Source organism: Lonchura striata, chromosome 6 (assembly GCF_046129695.1).
Source record: "Lonchura striata isolate bLonStr1 chromosome 6, bLonStr1.mat, whole genome shotgun sequence".
Classification (NCBI taxonomy): Eukaryota; Metazoa; Chordata; class Aves; order Passeriformes; family Estrildidae; genus Lonchura; species Lonchura striata.
This window is the reverse complement of record NC_134608.1, coordinates 23,601,628-23,623,727: the sequence shown is the minus strand read 5'-3', so window position 1 is coordinate 23,623,727 and position 22,100 is coordinate 23,601,628. Positions and strand designations below refer to the sequence as shown.

The window sequence follows — 22,100 nt, the reverse complement described above, 5'->3', positions numbered from 1 at the left end:
GGGATTGAAGTTCTAAAGAGAAGATTATATTAAACCTTATTCTGCTCCCCTATCAAGTAGAAATATCTCTTCCTCCTTTCAACCCCAGCCTTTCCTATGCAGTACCTGTTCTTGAGATCTGCTTGGCAGATCTTTGCCAGGCAGCAAACATAATCCCTACAGTACAGTATTCTCTGTTAATTATAATAGCCTTATAACATTTTTCAATACATTTATCTGAAGGAGTTTATTCAAGCACTACTTCCAGAGCAACCAGTGCTATTATCAACCTAAAGTGTTTTTTTCTGTGGAGTTCAGTGTCTTCCTTCTCCCTAGTAGGTGGGGTTAATTTGTATCCAGGCTATTGCGATGGTATCCATTGTTGATTTTCCTATTGTAGTAGATGCACAGCATAGGCAAGGTTGTAAATCGTGACTTGTCATGCAGATTCATGTTTCTGTTTTGTGCTGCGCAGCCTCTGTAGTGTTTGTCTGCTGGTACAATGAAACCTTTGCTCAAACCCTCTCTTCCCTTGAAGTCCATGGTTTAAACTACCATTGTAAAGAAAAAATCCCTGAGGTTTTCACTATAGTTTTGTCCAACCTTTTAATTAAAAAACCCACCTCTACTATTAAAATGGCTTCTGCTGGTCCCTTGGGTAGTTGCTTAAAGCTGGTTTTACCATCTCTCTTAGCCTGCAGTCGTATTTGGAATGTGGGCGATGGTTTCTTCATTCACAAGCTCTTCCCTCACTCCAGCAGGCTCCATAAGACCCCAATGGAAATTATATTCCTATTATTAAGAATTCATTTCTCAGAAGCAATACTGAGCAGAGAAATCAGTTTAATATTAGAGCCTTTTACTGTGCAAAATCCATCAAATCATACTCCAGTGCAGATTAAAAAGAAACAAAGGTGAAGCAATAGCCAAGATGTTTGAATGCCAGCACCATGTAGTAAAAATTTGGCCTGTGTTTACCAGGAATACATTGAACTGTGGTTCTTGGGCAAGTAAGAGAAGCAGCTGAAGCAGGGAAGGCAAGATTGTTAATGTTTGTGGAAACTTGCCCTTAGTTTGGCTGTGGTTTTTGTGTCAAATGAGGATGTTACTTCCTGGCTATTTTCATACATATACAAAGATAAAAGGTCCTTTTTCTTTCTCAGTTTGGCATCATATCTTTAAAAATAAAGCCTTGCTGCAAGCCTGAGTCTGTGAGGAGGCGAGGAATACAGAATAGCAGAAGGCTGTCTCCTGCTCCTAATGGGATTTTGTAGCAGCATGTGCGAGTTTGTTTCAGAAGTCAGAAATGAACAGATGTTGGTATAAATTACCTCTGTGTCTGATGTCTTGCAAATTAAAAGCGCGGTTGGCATCACTAAACAATTTCACCAGGTTGGGGGGGGAAGCGGGTGGTGATTATTGTAGCAGGTCGGTAAGAATCTTTAAGCTGCAGCAGAACAGGATAGCAAGGATAAAGGAATGAAGAATAAAATGAGAGGTCTGTGAATTAATCAGAAATGTTAACATCTTCGATGACAAGTGAACAGGCAGGCACGTGCTCTGGAGCAGCCTCCAACCCACAGTAATTTCACTCAGCACACAGAAGGAGTCTATGCTCTCTGCCTGATTTATAGAGTGCAGCCCTCTTTGGGGGAACAGAATTGTCATGCATTTGTATATCTCCTGGATGGGACTTGCACTCTGGAAAACTTTCTACTTTATCAACTACAGTTCAGTTTATGTGGTTTTCTCATTAAGAGTGTTTTAAAACCATACACTATTGTTGGAGCAAGCCAGGGAGATGTTAAAGAACTAAGAATCTATTCCAAACTGAAAATTTAAAAATATTTTAGTTTTATTTAGTCATATTCTTTGGGCATAACAACTTAATTCCTGACAAAGGACCAGTCCTCTCTGTTCTTCAGCAGCACCTTCTATCCCTGTGTCACTTCAGCAGCACTTAAAACATACAGGTTATCTTAGGGTTAGGGAGGTAGAGGTACAAATGAGTACTTTTGTGGTAGCTCATGCTGTGCATCAGAAGCAGGATCCCAGGGATATAACTCACATCTGGAGGCATGAGGCAAGAAAATAGTGCAGTGATGAGCTTGAACCTCCAGCCAGTCCAAAGCATGTTCCATTCAGGACAGTAGACTTTGCAGCCTACAGGTATCAGTATGTAACAGACAGGTTATATACTTTTAAATACAATTAATTGTTTTACAAGGATTTTGCTGATGACAATACCTCATGATAAAAATTTTTATAAACAGATTAGAATGTAGCAATTTAAAGAAGAGGCTTTAAGACACAAATTCTAACTTTTATGTAAACAATAACAAAATGTCTTTATCTGAGTGCACTCTGAGTATTGTAAGCTGAACATTTTTATTACATTTCAGTTCTGTTCTGACAGATAATCAGTAATGTCAAAAGAAAACCCAACAACAAACCCACCTCCAGTTTTTATGCTAATCTTAATTTCTGATGTTTGTCTCAGTAGAGAAGTCAGGAGTTGAATGGATAAAACAGAAAATTAATTCCTTTCTCCTTCTAGACTGTCTTCGAGACTAGGTGTGGGAAACATACATGTTTTCAGCATTCCTGTGAATAAAATTTTCCATGTTTTGATGCCTGCCAGTCCAGCACACAGCTTACACCTTTACTGAAAAGAGATGGAGGGGGACCAGTGGGAAGATTGTCTTTCTCCAGGCCTCAATTGCTAATGGTGCTGTCTTTGATGCATTGTATTGTTATTGCAAGACAAGAATAGTATGAGGGCTGCTCTGCCAGTTTGTGAGCTTGTGAGTTCTCAAGTCAGAAATGTCTCATGCAGAAAAGTGGCTGTGTAAACCCTGCTGTAATACAGCTACCAGAGATTGATGGTACCAAGAGTGAGAGAGAGACATATAAGCCTTGCCTTGCTGTATTAAACATTGAAGGACTGACAACACAGAGAGAAAGAGACCAAAGCTCTATAAACTTTACTTTATTACCCTATCCATAGATGAACTACACTGAAGGAATATAAACCCCATTATATTACAGCATCCAGGGTCTGACACTGCTGAGAGAGAGAAAATGCTGCCTAATTTCTGTTGAAGATCACACCATCCAGGGACCAATAATCCTGAAACAGAGAAAGAGAGAGTTCCATAATCTCTGACAGATTATAACATGCAGGAACAATTGTGCTGAGATAGAGTGATGGAGATTTGGATTTCACCATTCAGAGATGGATAGTACAGGGAAAAGGAGGTGCTGCAATAGCATAATGCAGTAGGAATAGAAAGCATAGATTGTATGTAATGAGACAGCCTGTGCGAATTATTGCTGAGTTTAGAAGGTTCCAGACCCTGCCTGCATTTGTAGCATGTCAGGAATTCAAGCTGAAATGCAGTTTTATTTATTTTCCACTTTAATAGATAAATAAAATAATTCTTAGTTTTGGTACAAGCACAAATCTAAATGAATTTCTTTTCCTATGGTTAGAATATGTTATACAATTATACAGCTTATACAATTGTTTGAGTTTCTTGGCTTTTTAAAAAATGCTGATTTCTTTTTCCTCTCTTTTGATTTCAGCTAGAGAAATGACTCGAGGGAAATTCCTGAACATCCTAGAGAAACCCAAAAAGTAGCTGCATCTAACATTTGGATGAAAATACCCCAACTAAGTCATTTTATGCACTGCAGATCCTGATGAAGCCCAGAAATCTAAGAAGAACAAAGCTCTTGCTCTAGACCTTCAGAAGCAAGCATCTCTTTTTGCTTCCACAGCTCTCATCTCTTTATGGGGGAAATGTACAATATGCCCAGGTCATAGGGACTGCAGTTGGTTGCATTGGAATTCGGACTTCATCTGACCACAGGATGTCCAACAGGAGGACATGCTGTGACACAGTTAGCTGTTTCAATCAAAGTGAACAGCCAGTGTCCTTATTCAGCTGCTCTCAGGGGTAGCCTGTTTGAGGTGCACAGCAGATCTGGCATTGGCCAGTGTTCATTATGAGGTCTTGTCTTTTGTCTTAGATGCCTTGATTTCCTGTGTGTGATGTCTGTGCTGAAGGATTTGAGCATAGTTTGGGGTGTAGATCTACCAGGAGCTCTGGCTGAGCAGGAGCACATACTTTTAGTGTAGAAGCAAAGTGCAGTCTCTGCATTCGATTCCAGTTGCCCATTGCCTTCAGAGAAGCACATCTGGTACCCCGAGGAAGAGCTCCAGACCGTCGGTGTGCCAGGAGCTTCATGTCACCGCTGAGTGGCTCTCTAAGTGAAACTGAAACTAACAGACCACAGGATTAAGAAGTGTTACTGTCTCATGGAAGGTACCCTCACTGAAGCTTTGGCCAGTACACAAAGAAACAGCTTTGTTATTCCTCTTCAGTTCTTTGCTTTTTGCAGGGCTAAAAACTGGAAAGAGTTCTAGAGTTGAAAGATGGTAGTGTTTTCAGCTATCACTCCAAGAAGTTGCATCAGGACTGTTAGCCACATTGTGAAGATGGTCTGCCTATACAGGATCTCAACGTTTCTGAAAATAATGTTTTGTGGTATATTTAATTGCTTATAAACCAGCACCTCAAAATTTTCTTCTCCTACAAAACCAGAATTTTTAAGATAGAAACTTCTGTGAGCTGCTTCCTTTCAGAACTCTGATTCTGGTTTAATGTCTTTTTCTTCTGTTCATGCACTGCTACATACTCCCTATACCCCTTGGAAGAGGTATAGAGCATGTTCAGACTTTTTGTTTTATTTAAGAGAATTTTTTTTCATTCCATCCTTTTTCCTTTTCCTTGAAAAAAACATTTTAAGCATTAGCTCTTTTTTAGGCTACAACAGGATACATGTTCTTTTTAGGATACATGTTCTTGTTTAGGCTACAACATAATGTTGAAACATAACATAATGTTATTTTTACTATGCAGGCTTTTCAAAATGTGTAATTTCTCAGGCTGTAGTCACATAGGAGGGGAGAAATTATTTGGAAATAATACATGTAACAGGCTGTCCTTACAGCACTGCATTTTTCTGGCTTTGCAGAGAGAGAAGACTCTTTTTGAGTGTGTGTGCAATAAAGAGGGGGAGATTTTCTGGATCAAATAGACTTCTGAGTTTTACTGAATTGCTGGTGATGCTTTGGTTTACAGTCTGTGTTTTTTTGTTACTGCCAGTGAGAACTAGGCTTGTTTTGGACTGCTCTGGTTAACTAAGTTTAAGTAGTTAAATCCTACATCCTGGAAGAACCCTGCACAAATGTAGAAATATCAGGAGCCTGATTTAAGGCTTAACAGAGTTATTTCTGTCCTTCACAGTTTATGCAGGGCTGAGCTTAACAAGAACTCCATCCCTTGAGAACATGAGAATTAAGACAGATAAATGAGAAGCTGAAAGTGCTAGTTCAGGAACAGAAAAAAAACTGATGGTGCAAACTGATGTTGATGTAACTTTAAGCGTTGAATTATAGATTTGGATGAAAATTTAAGTTTGTATACTATATATGTAATATATGTACATATATATGACATAATGGGATACTTCATCTGTATCACCAGTGTTTTATTGAGGTTTCTTTGTCCAACACATTAAGGAATTGAGATCTGAAAGCAGGATATAAGAAAATATATGAAAGCCTGTCCTGGAAGTATATATGTATCTTCTGACATGTGCAGTAAGAAATTTCAAACTCTAGGTGGTTTAAAAAAAAAATAATTTTTTTTTGTTATACACAGTAATCATCTTCTATAGGGCAGCCATTAACATATGCTTTAGAATAGTGATATTTTTTGATTTTGTACTTATCATCTGTAGAGATGAGTAAATTATGCTATGTTTTATTGACAATATTTATATGTATTTTTGTGTGTTAGCCAGAGAATTTTTTTCTGTCTGTTATTGCTTTTTGGTTTAATAATATGCAAGTGCAAACCTCAGAGATTTGTCTGGGTTTCCAAAATGGCTCTCTGAGATGCGAAAGCTTTTGCTTAGCCACTTAGGCAATATATTCCTCAGGCTCTTCTTCACTTATCTGCATGACATCTACTCAAGGTTTGGCCTGTGGATGTTCCATTTCCATCAGTAAATAAATATTTGTAAATATCCAAATGCTACTAAGGGTTCTCGTACCCTTTCGAACACAATTTTTTCCTTCAGTTCTATCCTTCCTGAAATCCATATTATTACCTATCTGTACAAGAAAATCTGAGTGACTTTTTATTACTGATGGGAATGAAGAGTTTAAGAAAATCAAGATTTGGTAATATTAATCAAGCTGATGCATTCTTTTATAAAGTGTTTTCCTGTATTGGTATATTACTGTGAGTTTCTGGGATGTAAACTCAGTATTTATTTGGTTCCTTTTAAATGCCAGTGTTACACACATTCAGTTATAAAAGCTATTCACTTCAATCTTGGACTATCAAATGCTTTGCTATCTAATCCCACTGAGAAGAAATTCCTGTTTGTTATGTGAATCGCTATCAAAATAAAAGTCTGTGTGCACTGGCAATTGAATAATGTGATATTCCATTCAATTCAGTGTTCTGCCATTACAAAATCAACAGTTTTGTAATGGTCCTGTAACTCACAGTTCTGAACTTTGATTAATATTTCCCTCAAAAAGATACCTAGGAATGACAGATTAGTGAATATGGACTAATCTATCTTGGAGGTAACATTTGAACCTTATTCTGGTTTTACTGATTTTTATGTAACAATGCAAGGTGCTATTACAAGTCAAATCACAAGCCAGTCTTATCTGTAATCTTCTCTTTGCTTATAAACAATTGTAGAAGGATAGGGAAGGATATAAACAAAAGGCTTACACAGTGATTTTGCATTAGGGTAACTTACACAGCATCCAGCAATCTGTTTTAGTTGAATCTGGTCCACAGTAGACCTTACCCTCCATAAATTTGTGTTAGTCCTAATATTTCTGTACTTCTGACCTGAAAAATGCCCCAGGATAGTGAGTTCCATAATTCAGTTATACAAAGAAAAGTTAAAAATTTTAAAAAGAAAAAAAAAAAGCTGGGGGGAAAGTTGTTTTAAATCTGCTTGTCTGATAATTCCGTTTTGAAACTTTCATTTATTTTATTATCAGGAACAGTTGTTTGGATTTTTTCTTCTTTGCTGTCTGTGCAGTACTCATGATTTTTCAGGTTCTACTATAGTTTTTGTTCCATGGTTATGTTCACCTTCTCTGTGTCCACAGTGTCCAATGGTCTGTTTTACACTACAGCCTGAGCTGGCATAATCAAAATTGCAGAGTGGTCATAGTGCAAGCATTCTGTGAAGTGTGTATGTCCTAATTGCAGCTCATACTTCGTTACTCTGCTGTTTTCTTTCACAGCATTGGGGCCTAAGTCCTGGTTTGAGTATCTCTAGGAACAGGATCATCAGCCAGATTTGCAGCTGATCTCATCCACGTCACCTGCAGTAACTATAGCACTGGGCAAATAACGATTTTCCCAAATCACAATGACAGTGATGCCAACCATTCCATGCTGATGGATTGACACCTGGCAATTCTATCATCAGCCTATGCAGTATGTGAAAAAATTTCATCTTCGCCACATGGTGTGAAATCCTAGCCTCCCAAAAGCTCAGTAACTTCTCATAAACATTTCTGTAGTACTTCTAAACTAAAATATATTCTTAGAGATATACAATCAAAAGAAAAAGAGAACTTGCAAATTACTGTTGCAGAAAGTCTGCAGCAATGCATACGCTCCCCTAGAACCAGCAGTCATTCAAAAACACCAGAAAGCACTTCAAGCAGTCTCACACTTGAGTTTCTCCTAAGAGCCTCAGGCAACAAGTGTAGTAGGAAAATGTGTCACATCTTGAGTGAGCTATCTGAACATGGCATATGAATTTGATAGAACATGAAAATAATCCTCAGTTCTTAGTGTAGACTCCCATATGCCAGTCTGTACTGACACTTTTAAAGAAGTCACTAAATTATCTTTAGTAGAAGGTCATAATTCATTGAAAGACAATTTTATAGCAGGTTGTCCCTGTATCTTCAGTCCAGGAAAATTAGAGCTGGGCAGAAACTTCTCATGGAGCAGCAACTCTGTGTTGGAGGAAAATGATTCAAAGAACAAATGCAAATCTTGTAAACACATTTGTGTTACAGCAAAACCTTCCCTCCACAGAAATATCAAAACCCACACCCACTCCTATGTGCACATCCCAGCACATGCATCAAGCACAGTGCCAGATACAACATAAAGGTATTTCATGTGTGATGCCAAATATACATTGCCCTGATAAGAGGCACCTTGGTATTTTTAGAAGGCAAGAAAAGAGGAAAAAAAAAAGTCTAAAAATACAGACAAAGAAAATCAAGGATAAGGAAATTAAAAAGACTGTATCCTTTTGATTTTACGTAATGTTCTGCTTCTTTGAATCAAACCTATTCTAGAAACACATTATTTCTGCAAGCCAGTCAGTGCTTTGAGTTTCTTTCAGGAGGATGTGAAATGCAATATTCTGAACTCAAATCATTGTGGCCAATCATAAAGTCCACATAAAGATAGTTAAAAGGTTTAGTAGCCAGAGATCTAGACTGATCCAGTTCTTACAGAATGTAATCCACATTCTGCATACAATAGGTGCAACAATGTCATTTTTATTTAGATTTTGCTAGATTTTCAGCATGGCCAGATCTCTTTGCATCTTGACTTCATCATCCATTGAAAGTGCTGGTTTTTAGACTTGACCTTTTCCGACGTGTCTCTTTGAGGAGGATGACTGACTCCAGGCAGCTGATGAGTGTACAGAATAGGCGTTTTCTTGTTGGGTTTGTGTGGTTGACCTCTGCCCTGCCTGCTGATTCCTATAATACAGATCAGTGACCAGTGAAGCCAGAATGCTCCCTGCCTGTCTCTGTTATAGACACCTCAGTAAGGAATAGAAAAGAGGAAGAGGGCTGAGCTTGAAAGCCCTTACTTAATTGCTAGTACAAAAAATGGGTAATAAGAATGACCTTGCACCTTATTTATTGACCAGATCTCTGTGAGGACAAAGTACTTGACTTGGTTCTGTATCACTTGAAAGGCTGGCTCTGTGGCCCATAGCTGATGAGTAGGCATAATAATATAGGGTAATTAAATTTTGCACTTTCAGACACTTACATGTGAGGGAGGATTTCCCTCTCAAAAATAGCAGGCTCTGTTTTCTTCATAATCACAGAATTTTAAGATATTTGTCTGCTATTTTAAGCAGAAATTTGTCATTTGCCATTTTCCACTTACTGTGATAGCCCAAAATGCAGGAGGCTATTTTTGAAAAGGCAGGAAGAGAGCTCACCAGCTACATGAGAAGGAGGGACAAGAGACCAACAGAGCAATCCAAATGGGCACAGATGCTCAGGCTGCCTGGTTTTGTGGCCTTCAGTTTGTTTTCCTCTCTCTGTAGAAAAGTAACTTTTTAGTTGTAGCTAATGTTAATTAATTTATATATTTTTAATATATATATTTATTTATATATATATATGTATGTATGTATGTATACTGATTATCCCAAATTGCCTTTCAGAGAAAGCAATGGCACCTGTCTTTCTCTTGTACTCTGCATGGATCAACTTGTCAACCTGACTTAGGTTTTTCTCCCTGCTTTGCACACTGAAGCCAAATAGCACATGTGAAAATGGGACAAATTACTTCTGTTGAGGCCCATTGTGGGAGGAATCAGGGTGAGCCCTGATTTGCAGAAGGGATCAGTTTGTAATCAGCTGCACAGGAGGCAAATGGATCTGCAGGCTATACGTATCCTTAACAGGATCACCTGTGATATTTTGCTCAGTATGAGCTTGTAATCAAAAATTAGGGAAAATGTTTTGCTGAAAAACATTTGATTGATGATGGTTTCTGAAGAAAGTGCCAGGTTGAAAATTAGAGGCACTATGTGTCTTTCTTTGCCTTGTTTTCATAAGAGAGCTTGAGCTGGGATCTACCCACCTCACAACTCATGCTTTTAATAGTTTTGTGAGAATCTTAAGAAACCTGTCCTGTGAGATCCAGCCCATGTTCCTTTACATGAGAACTGATAGGACCTTGTTTACTCACATGCTCCTTCTCAGCCTGAACTCTGCCTGGGCTGACCCATGGAAAGGCCTCCCTGGAGAAGAGTCCATGCCAGGTGCAGCATTCTCTAAGGGCAGCTTGCAGCAAGCCTCAGAAGAGACTTGAGGCAAATCTTTGCAATCAGATGTTTGGTTTTGATGGTGTATTTCTGCATGGAAGCTCGAGTACCTGTGTACCGCTGGAGATGACAAAAGATAAGATAGTCTCGAGTTGAATTCAGGTTTCCACCATGCAGGTGGACGGCGGAGATGGAAAAAGCATGGAGAAAGCCCATGTCCCCATCACCGTGTGGCTGATGCCCAGCTGCTGGCCCCGTGCCATGTAGCTGGGCCCCAGCGCCTGGACTGCTTTTCTGGCTGTTTCTCGCCGTCCCCCTTCTGCCGGTGCCCGAGAGGCGGCTCCCTGTCCGTCTGCGGCGCAGGGAGTGCTGGCTGCCGCTCGTTAGAAGAATTCCCTAAGTCAGACCTATGGTACGAGCTGTGTGAAGCGGAAGACAATTAGGGGCTTATTAGTGTCCTGGGGAGACGTGTAACTTGTGTTGCTGGGACTTACCAAAACAGCGAGGGTCTTACCGGCAAGCTCCAGCCGAGAAAAGACTGAGGGATTGTCTCACCTAATTACGGGGAATGGGCCTCTTTGTGTTTGTGATTCGGTACGGTTGTCCGATCGCTTTTCTCTGGCTGCTGGCTCAGGCCGAGCTGGAAGTGTGCTAATTAGAAGAGAAATGGACGTAGTGATCCTGTCAGCTCTTGTTACCGGCGTGGACAAAGCCGAATATTATTCTGAGGCAGTGTTTTGTGAGTGTCCCTCTTCCAGCTCTCATTAAGGGCAAGGTTGGTGGACGGAGAGGGGACTTGACCACATGGGTTGGCTAATGGAGCACAGTTACCGTTACTGTGCTAATTAACGGGCTCAGGAGGCAAATGCTTCTCCAACCAGCAGTCCCAGCAGCTGCACCTGGTGCTTCCAAAACCCAACCATCTCACTGGGCAAGCCAGGCAAACACTGTGTGTACAAGCAGAAAGGGGGGTATGTATGATGCGTCCATCAGCCATCCAAAAGTGCAGAACCTGTAAAATGGTCATCAGAGAGATGGAAAGGACATAGTGCTGCAGTAGCAGCAGCTCAAGCTCCAGGAGTCCCTTCTCCCCAGTGACCCTTCCCATTGCGCACAATTGTGTCAGCTTCTGCCTGTGGAAAGTGGGTAGCAAGGAGAGAGCTGAGGAATTGCCAGCACCTCCAGGTGCCATCAAGAAAGATATCTCCTGAGAGTTGTTATGGGCATCACAGCTCCAATGTGGCCAGGAAGGGGAAAGCTGGAAAGATGAATCTGACTATCCCACTCTGTGTTGAAGATGGGATGCTTATGGTCTGAGGTGAACAGCAAGATACATATACATATACATATCAGGATGATTGTTTTGCTCCAAAAGCCAGTTAGGCAACATTGAAATGATGCACAAAAGTTAATGTAGGTGAAGATGATTACCAAAGGAGCCATAGAAAATGCTGAAACCAAAATGTGTGCTTTTGTGCCATTAGCCTGAAACTACTACAGTGAGAGTAAAGAGAGTGACTTGCCCTACTACAGAGGGAGAGAGGCAGAAGACAAAGCAGGAGCCAGAGCAGGTCTGTAGTGTCACAGCAGCCAAGATGGCCTCAGCAGAAGGGAAGAATCGTGTGTGCTGAGGAAGCTCAGTGGAAGTAAGTAGTAGTTTTATTAACTCGTCACACAGACTTTAATTTTAATACATTGGTGTTTTGTAAACAGAGTAACTTGCACAAGTTAATTGCTGGTTGGTGTTTCCAAAGTTACAAGAATGTATTAGTGACTAAGTCTGATTTGGATGTTATGAGCATTCTAAAGGTCCTTTGTATCCTTGGGCTAGATATAGTAAAACATAACCATGTCTTAAACCTTTTGATTTGCTTTCGTTCTTTTAACAATGTATTCATTGCATGCATTCAGGCATGCTTGGGTACTGTTTTCAGACATCCTTTGTCAAGGGTTACAGTTGCAAGAGTTCCTTCTTTAGTTTTATGAGTTATTTTTCCCTGGTGGTGAAGTTGTTCCAGCAGACGGGTTTGTGTCCTTCCAAGTCTCCACCAACACTTACCCGTCATCTTGGATGGAGCTTGAACTCTGCCTTGTGCTTGTGCTTCCTTATTTTTTCTGTCTTCAATAGCTGTGAACCAAACAAGGATCCTTTTGCCATAGCAGCGTGCTCCCTATGTCCAAGCCCTGTAGTCCTGCAGAGCTGTAAAAGCCTTTCCCTTTTAACTGGCGTTCATTTCCTACTGGCTGCTGTGATGGCTTGAATCTTAGGAGTCTTGATCTTAGCATCCTGATCTCCAAAGAGGGCTTGAGAAGTATCTTCTCTGCAAAGAGGTTTATTCTAGAAGGAGGAGATGTATAATCCTCTTACTAAAATGCAGAGAGGAAAGGAAAAAAGCTTTATTTCTCCTGCCTTACTCCAGTGAGCTTTTACGCTGCCTCATTAATAGAAAGAGGCAAAGGTCTGAACATAAGCATAACCTGTGCTGAGGCTCACTTGTGGATGCTCAGTGAAACCCATATCTGTACTGCTTTTCGGTAACAGCAGACCAGTTTCTGAAAAGGAAAAACAACTGCCTGGTACACCATGTGGCCACTTCAGTCTTGGTCTAAGGAGGAGTCACAAATCACTGGCAGGAAACTAAAGGCCATCATACCGATCTCTATTTTTGTGCTCTAGAAACTCAAGAGTTGAGTGTGCTCCTTGTGTAAAAGTTGTGACATTTCTCATGTAAGGCCTTCCTCAAGAGATTGGGCTTTACTGGCAGACACAAGGAGAAAAGACACACTGCTGGTTTTGCCAATTGATCTCTGTTTCTTTGCCCAAGGAAGTATTGGTGTCCCTGCTTGCAACGCCTCTATTTGACTGGCCTGCCATCTTGCTGTATGGATAATATGTCAAATTTCTGACTTCCAAATGCAAATAAGGATCCACTGAGCATAAAAAAAGTGTTGGTTTTGTGTCCTTGTGAGGATGGCACTCTGATAAAGAGCATCCATCATGGTGTACACACATATTTATGAGAAAGCTATGAGCATTACAGAGACCCTACAAATAATTATAACATCTTCACTGATGTAAAACACTTACTCTGACCTTGCTGAGCCTTTTACACTCAGGCATAGAGGACGTAAGTGCTACTTTGCAGATTTCATGTACTTCCACACTTGTTCAGTCCAAATGTCTGCTGACAAACCAATGTAATTTTCCTAATTTTTCCATGTTGAAAATCTTGCTACTGCTCTAATGATCTGTGGGTCTGATCCTGCCTTCACACAGAACATTATTAAAATGATCACTGCAGCTCTCTAAGGAGCATAAAACTATTTTCTCTAACAAAAGAGAGATAATTTTTCTCATTCACTTCAATAATTTGGAGAGGGAGCAATTTGCTACAATAGATATTAGTGTACAGCATTTGTGTATATATCTGGGTAAGGCTTACAGGAATTTTACTAGCAAGTGTCAAAATATTAGCAAGATCTTTTGGTGGGAGAGAACTGTAGAAATGAAGTGATATGGAAGACTGAAAGGAAAATACAGGCAAATGAGAATAATTAGGGAAATTAGAATTAGAAATAGGAACTTAGAAGACAGGTGACCAAGACAGGTAAAAAAGAACATTTTGAAAGACAGTAAGGCATGGGTAGGAAGTTGGAGCAAATGCAAAGGAGTGAAAGAGGCAGACTATTATAAATGCAGTATAAGAAGAAAAATAGTGAAAGAAATCAAAACAAAAGGGAAGAAAATAGGAAGAGGTGGTGGTTTCCAGCAAGAAGGAGGTCATAGAAAAGCAGAAGTTTCATGAGCAGTGGCACCAGCCAAGGAAGTGTGGTTTTCCTTGTGGATGTGTCTCTCAAGGCTGTATCATGTGTGGATTCTCTGATGCCTTACAGGAGGTATGCTCACACTTCAGCAAGAGCAGTCATTGGATTTCTTTCTTAGTCAATTAATGTAATAAAATGTACAGAAATTTACAGAAACACATTGTCTACCTGGAAAGTTGTCTGAAATTAGCCTACAGTTTCAAACGTCATTGGGACACACATGTACACCTGTGGATGGATGTTAAGATTAGATGATTAATAGCTGAAATTGCAAATGGACAGAGTGAGTGATAGAGAATGGGAAAACATTAGGAAAATGGGGATTTGTGTCTGCTGTTAATGCATTTAATTTGCTTTACTGCCATTTCCTTTCCTGGTTTTACAATTTCTAAAAAATTAACAAGGATCTGTTTAAAGCCCCCCCCGCCCCTCCAAATCAGGCTGACTTCACTGTATCCACACTGGTTGTTTCTGGGGAGAAAAATCTCTTACAGCAGTTTTGTCTCCAGCATGAGACAGGAGATTCTGGGAGCTGCCCTAGCAGCTACACCATCAAAACCTGCTTGGGACCTCACTGAAAGCGTATGTGGGACAAAGATACTGCAAAATCCTTCTGGTCTTTCCATACTGGGATGAATTGAAGCTCTATTACTCAAACATTTTAGCTGTTTTTCTGCTGTGCTACACAGCTAATTCCTATCTCATTGGTTCCTACTGCAGTTATTCTCATCTGGTGTTTTCTAGGGACCTCCTTGTGACTGTATACTTTAGTTTGGACAATACTTGTATTTTTACTGGCATGCCATTTTATTTTCAGCTGCTCTATCCCTCATGTCCTTCCATATTTCAGTCTCTTAACAAAATTTCCTGATTTTCAGGCAGAAGGTGTCATGTCAAGAGGTGTTAAATAGGACAGAGCTGACTGCTGATCTCTGGGAGGGAGATCTCTTCCTCTAGCACAATACCTTTTAATGCATCATTATCCTTTATTTGTGGGTCTCCAGCCAATTTTTCATTCCATCTAGTGGTGTAGCCAAACCCATTTGCATTAATTTTGAGTAGGATTTATGTATCAAATCTTTACTAAAATCCAAATGTATCAAATCCATTGTGTTTCCATCATCCACTAATTTTGCAGTTCTATTTTAAAAAGCAATCGGGTTTCTCCAGCATGATTTGTCCTTTAGAAATCCCTAGTACAAATGCCTGTTTTATGATTTCTGGGTGGTTAGCATTTTTTTTTTGCCATTTTAAAAAATTCCATTGTTTTACCAGCTATAGATATGCCTACGAACTCCAAATTTACCTTTTTGTTTTGTTTTGTTTTGTTTTGTTTTAATGATCAATAGCACAATTCCTTTTCCCTAGGCAACTTCCTAGTTTTTGTAACTTAACAAAATTGTTGTCCATGGCAAAAAGTAACATTTGTCATTTTCCTTGCAAGTGGATAGATGTCTCTTTCATCCTAAAAACTTGAGTATACAGGCAGGGTGTTCTATAGCTGATGAGCCAAATGTGCTGTCAGTGAAACAAACGTGTGGAAATCACTGACTTCTTAAGTGGATCCAGTCAGGCTTTTTGCCTGGTAATATCCATTCTGGTCAATTGTTATTGCTTACCAAAGAAGTATCAGGAGGGCATTTGTACATGATTTTATTATAATGTTCATAAAAGTCTTAAACTAAGATTAAATAAAAATAGCATTCAAATAAGCTACATCCATATTTGTATACATATGTAAGCTGTAAGTATTACTGAGTGAAGCTAACAAAAAGAACACCATATTATCAGAACAGTAAATTAATTTTGTCTCAGCACTGGATTGAAGACTGGTCATCAAAATAATGCCTAAATAGTCAGCCCCTATAAATTCTGAGAAGCTGTCCTACCACACTGGTTATAAATCCCAGCTTGGAGCTATACCAAATAAAGAGTCTGTACTTTGAAGGACTGAGTATCTGATGTTTTTTCATGTCTAGCACTTACACAAATTCAAAATACCTTTAGCTGGGAGAAGGTATGGATAGATGCTCAGAATCAGCTGTCCCTCTACTCTTTCCTCAGAGTCATTTCTCCAGATCTGCAGGAGGTACTGTCAGTGCTGTAGTTAGAAGTCAGGGGTAAACCTTTTGCTGCTTGTGCCTGACTTGTGCTGTTGGAAGGCAGTTCATCCAATACCCCCGTGCCAGTCCCATGTTTGCCAAAGTGCCCTCTTCACTCCAGAGTTTTGGTTCTTACTTGGAGGTACAGAGAGATGGATTCTAGGAAGGAGGAACTCAGTTGGTCTCTTACTCTTTTCAAGGTGACCAACAGCTCTGGGGCGCTCCAGGAGACTAATACTCCTGTTGACTTGCTGATCTGAAGAGAAAGGTTTCCTTCTCTTTCATCCTTGTGGTTCACACTGCCTTGCAGCATCTTCAAACAAATTAGATATAAGATCTCCCTTGTGACTCTTCAGTTTAATTCAAACAAGTTTGCAACAGATCAGCACTGCTGTGCATGAACATAGGGTCATGCAAGCTAAATGTTCAAAAATATTCTTTATTTTCTACAGCATGCAAAGTGATGGGTTTTGGTTCTCTCACCTCAAAATGTTATAATGCAGGACACATAAGATGGTTTATTTTTATTTGGGTCAGTCAAATAGCTTGAAAAATTCCAACATTTAATGGAAAATTTAATATAAAATTCCTACAGAAATAATGGGAACAATACTAGCACAAAGTTCAGGCATTCAATATTTATTCATCAGCAAAATAAAATTACATTTGGGCTAATGATAAATTTCAACATTTCTATTCTTTCTGCTAACCTAAAATGAGATAAATGTTCTTATTTTTCTTGCACACAACATAAATTACAGTAACCCTCTTACTCCTGAGCAAGGCAGTTCATCAGACATCTTTTCTGAAACCCAGATACTGATAGAGAATAGTTACTTAACAGCTCTTTAAGGTGAAAGATGTTTGAAATTATATAAGAAGTCTATGCACCTGTGTACACTCTTCTGCTAACTGGCTTCTCAGGCACATGAAGTTAAGTATGTGGATCAGAAATTTGTGCATCATGTGCTGCATTTGGGTAGGAACTCTAGAACTTTGATCCTGAGGTCTCATTTAAGCTTAAAATACAAGCTGGTTTTCAGGTGATTGAGAGCTATGTCACTTACATAGGCAGCACAAGAAAAATAACTTTCTTTGAACTTCAGGACTGGAGGTAGACCTGCTTGGTGTAAACATGGGCTATGGATATTTCTTAGCTTCTGAAGCTGTTTAGCAAGATCTTGACTTAAAATTCAGCCTTCTAACTTCTTTGGGAGAGTTGTCATCCAGCCTTGCAGATTAAGTGCCAATATACAGATGTACAAACACGTATACATAGTAGTTATGACATGGATTTTAAAGCAACATTTCATCAGGCTTCTGTTGTTGGCATCATAATTTTGAGCTACTTCACAGAGGCTCTGTGTATGTGAAAAAAAATGGTTTCTGGAGCCAGACTCAATAGAAAGACCTTATTTTTGGTGGCCACTCCCTCTATATGTTACAGAAGAAATTCTTAGGTATGAAAAAAGCTGTAAATATTTCAGAAAAATTAGCACTAAGAACTCCAGCCATTCCCACTTCTCAGGTTCAGGGCAGCCCTCTCAGGCTGTTGTGTAATCTCATGCTGCAGAGATACCCAAATTCAATGGAGGCATTGGAGAATCAGCAGGTCGCTCTTTTTGAAGTCACTGATTACAGATGGTGGTGTGGATAGGTTCAGACCCAGCTTCTGCAGTTATGAGGTAGGCCTTTGTGGCTGCACACGTGGTGCAGGGATGTTAGTGCTGAACTGTTTGTATCTGCCAGATCACAGAAGAACAGATGTAGTCAAGAAAACCTTAGTGTTTTACATCTAACGCTCTTCCTCCCTGAGATGACCTGAGCTATGTCCAAAGAGGAAAGCAACAGAAATGCTATCATAGAAGGAACAAGCTGAGTCGCCACCTGAGCACAGTTCTCATCCAGTGACACAAAGGACTGCTTCAGCATGTTGTGTCATTGATCACAACAATAGTTTCCATTCTGCTAACTTACTTAGACAGCTTATGTCTAGTTCGTGTAGGGATTACTTGCACTTTTACTACTGTAAAACAAACTACTGGTATTACACATAATTGCCAATTTTTTTTCTCCAGCATCCACAGGCTTAGTACAGAAAGGAGTTTGCCTAAATTTAATTGATTTCTGGATGTCCAAGTGACCTGTATTTAAATACCAATAGCTTGTTATATACCAATAACCAGTCTCCCTGGCTGAATTGACATCAGCCTGAGTCACAACATATTGTTATAGGATGGATTTCTCTGAGGAAACACCTCTCAAATAAATGATCCTGTGCTATACTGATTCTTACATCAGTATGACAGTCCTAGTAAGGCTACTTACCACTCCCTCAAAGATCTTATCTGTTGCTGCTTACCCAGAGCTTTAGAGCTGTGTAAAATTTCCTACTACTAGAACCAGCCCCCTAAGACTGGACTCAATTTCTGTACAGACAGAAGGAGCTCCTGGCTCAGTTACTACAGAATCATGAACATTGGAAAAGACCTCTAAGATTGAATCCAATCATTAAGGTAACTCTGACAGGTCTACCACTATATCCCCAAGCACCACACCTACATGCTTTTGGAACACTTCCAGGGATGGTAAGTGGGACTTGTGGCTTCCTGATATTTCTTGGCAATTCAGGCAAAAAAGGAATCACTATCAAAAAGGAAGTTTTCTTAAAGCTTAGACCTTAGAAGAGTCACGGACCCTATGAAACAATCCTTCTTCTAGAAGGAACTCAGCATGACAGTGTGGCATTTGGTGGGTGAGGCTTTCTACAGCAACAGAGAGCTCTAAAGGTTCAGTGAGTTAAAACATGCATAATGCACTTTTCCTATCTGGATCTGCCTCAGACATCCTATTAAATGGGGGCAACCACTTAATTTACCTCCATCCTAGCACTCCATTTGTAAACTGATAACATTACATGAGCTCACAGAAAATGTATATGGTTAAATGTATCCTTGTTTATGAGATTCTTTCATCACTGTTCATGAAATCTGTGTCAACAGAGAAAAGAGGAAGAAATTCATAAGGAGGTAACCCAGGACTATGCATAATGCTCAATATTAGTGCATCAATGTACAGTCTTTGTATTTACACTACAAGGCAACGGCCTTGTAATAGTCAAGATGAGAAACGGCCAATGTTTAGCCAATTTCAACAATGGATTTAGAGAGAAAAAGAGAAAACTACCTGTCTGTGCTCCTCCAAATAACTCCTCTCCCAGGTTCTAAATGATAAATGCCACTATAAAAGTTGTTGGGGTGATCTCCTCTCAAATGCAACTTAAATTATGGACACCTTCTCCTGAAAGAGACAGGCACGGGAAAGGTTCTAAGCAAGTGAGCAAAATTTATTTGTCACATGGGTCCATTTGGCCTCTGTACCATGAATCATCACCCAGTCCGGGTGTGTTTAGGGTAGAAAGAAGGAACAACAAATGGGAGAAGGGTATTAAATAATAATTGCCATAGAGACCAGTCAGCTTTACCCAACTCCATGAAATTTAAACAAGAGAGCTTGAAAATGAAACATCAGTACATTTCAAAGGGATGAAAGGCAGTGTACAAGTTAGCTGTGGAATGTAACAACAGAATATCAAAACAAGTTGTTTAGATAGGTTTGTAAAAGCCACTGTAAGCAATATGCAAATGAAACCTGTATTTTTTATCCTCTCTGATCACACCAAGAATGTGAAGATGGCATAGCACGTTTAGAGGAGCCAGAGGCAGAAATAAAGTTAAAATAAGGCAGAGGAATGATGCCAATGTGTGAGGGCGAGTGTCTGAGAAGGGGTCAGTTGCAATACAGCTTTCTCTGGCTGAAGAACCCCAGTGGTCAGGTCAAACTGTAATTTATGATGATTTTTTAGATTCTTCACCAGACTTTTTTATGCTCATGGAAGAGTTGTCCGCAATTTTGCCAGGAGATCCCATTCCTTCAATTTCTGTTATCCAAGCCTTCATTGCCCATAGCAATGCAAAATACCTTGGTATGAATGAACCTGTGTCTGCCTGGACAGTCCAGCTATTACTGTGCCCTGTGGTCATTCTGCTCAGCAGCATGGCTTTTCATTCCTCCTCTCAGCCACTTTCTGTATTGGCTTACCACTGAATCCTGATCCAAGCTTACTAACCAGGCATTACGTCCATCATGTCTGGGGCAAGACTTCCTGAAGATGAGATGGAGTCTAAAGGTGGTGAGTGCTCCCACAGCAACAAGAAGCCATCACAAACCTTTGTGACCTTTCAAGTACATTTCTCCAGCCACATCCTCTCTGACAAAATTAGACAGTAGCCTTTTAAGAAGGCATCCTCTACCTCTCTCCTCAGCATTGCCAGGAACGTCCCAGATCTGTGAGCTGCCAGTCCCCCAGGAGAAGCAAGCCTTGTGCTTGTCAAAAATAGTGAAGATGGTTTCATGCTCAAGGCCCAGGGTGTAGGGCTCGAAAAGCTGGATTCAGCTTAGATTTTCAAACTAACCTTGGTTGTGTCATTTAGCCTCTCTCTATGCAGGGATTCTACCAGTTCTAGAAAGGTGAGATAAGGATACATTTGTAAATCCAGAGGACATTCCTGAATTCTCCACTGAGGGAGATCAATAGGATGTTAGATAAAAAGCTCCCTTGCTGTCCTGTGATTTGCATACAGTGAAGACCAACCGAGAAAAGTTGTACTATAAGAAGATATCCTTTTGTTAATCAGTAGTTGTATGATGTGAACATGAAGTCACTAATGATGTCTTGCAATATAGCAAGCACAAGTGCTTGCAGCCTGCCGGCAGCTGCTGTGGACCTGTGATAGACTTGTGGCATCTCTCCATCGTGCCGAACAACCTTCTGGGGCCATGGGCATGGTGCTGGCCCAGCCTACAGGGAGCTGCAGCCTTGGGAGCCTTCATCCCATGCACATCTCTCTCCCCTTCTGCCTGCACACTTGGCTTCCTGTCCTCGAGCCCCCAGGCCATCACTAACCTCCAGACTCCTCTCCTCCTGCTTTATCACCACAGGGAGCCCTCCTGCCCTGCAGCATCCCTCCCGCTGCGTCCCCTCTGGGGGTGTTTGTCCTCCCGGCGTTCTGTGGCCATGGCCCCCAGCATCCCATCTCCCACAGGGCAGCCCCCAGCATCCCATCTCCCACAGGGCAGCCTCACTTGTCCCCACCCCGGGCCGCCCAGGTGAGTGGGCAGCAAGCGGGCACCAGAGGGGGGCTGCACATCACCTGACCCCCTCCAGCTGATTCCCTCAGACAGGACGTCAACTTAATGAGCCCTCAGGCCTGTAATTAGCTGTCAATTACCTCAAATTAATCAACTCCTCGCCTAATTAAGCATAATCGGCAGGTGGGCAGAAAACGGGCCATTGTGCGGGAGCCATGAGAAAAGCATGGCTGGCAAACTTGTTTAGGATCAGCGGCGCATTCCCGGACGCCGAGCCACCGACACCCGGGCGCCCGCCCCGCTCGCGGGCGCCCCGGGGCCCCGGCCCCGGCCCCGGCCCCGGCCCCGGCCCCGGCCCCGGCCCCGGCCCCGGCCCCGGCCCCGGCCGCCGTGCTGGGGCAGCGCGGACGGGGCCCCGCGGGCCGAGGGGCAGCGGCGCTCCCGCCCCGCCGGTGCGAGCTGCCCGGTGCTGCCCGGGGGCCCGGGTCTGCAAAGAGCCATGGCCTGGGCTTAGGGTGGGGGGCGTTTCTTCTTGGGAAATACCCGCAGCAGCGAGCCCTACTGCATCATCCCCCCCTGGCATTTTCTCTCCCCGGCTTGCCGCGTTTTCCGCGCTCGTACCCTTCTCGTGTCTCTCTGAGAAAGGGACTGAAACACACGCCCCGGGCCCTCCTCAGTTCTGAGCGCACCAATTTAAAGGCGTGGAGATGTATCTGGATGGAAAACAGGGTTTCAACAGGCACTACTTAGTACCTATAAAAATGAGTCATATTGAATTACTTTTTGTGTGGAATTAACACAGTCTAAGAAAGTCCCCGTCCGTCCTCCAGAGCTCTGTTTGGCGAAGGGGAGGCATTCCCCGAGGCCAGAGAAGGAGCAGGGCTCCTGCCAACTTTT

The 22,100-nt window shown here is 41.3% G+C and overlaps 1 protein-coding gene across 1 annotated transcript in view; it reads left to right on the top strand.

Moving 5' to 3' along the window:
* LIN52 (lin-52 DREAM MuvB core complex component) overlaps positions 1–6,484 on the top strand; it is a 39,727-nt gene extending 33,243 nt beyond the window's left edge. The window contains exon 6 of the mRNA XM_021542753.3: positions 3,565–6,484. Within this exon, the coding sequence (XP_021398428.1) occupies positions 3,565–3,620 (56 nt within the window). The 3' untranslated portion in view covers positions 3,621–6,484. The remainder of the gene's footprint in view (positions 1–3,564) is intronic.
* The last annotated feature ends 15,616 nt before the right edge of the window (positions 6,485–22,100 follow it).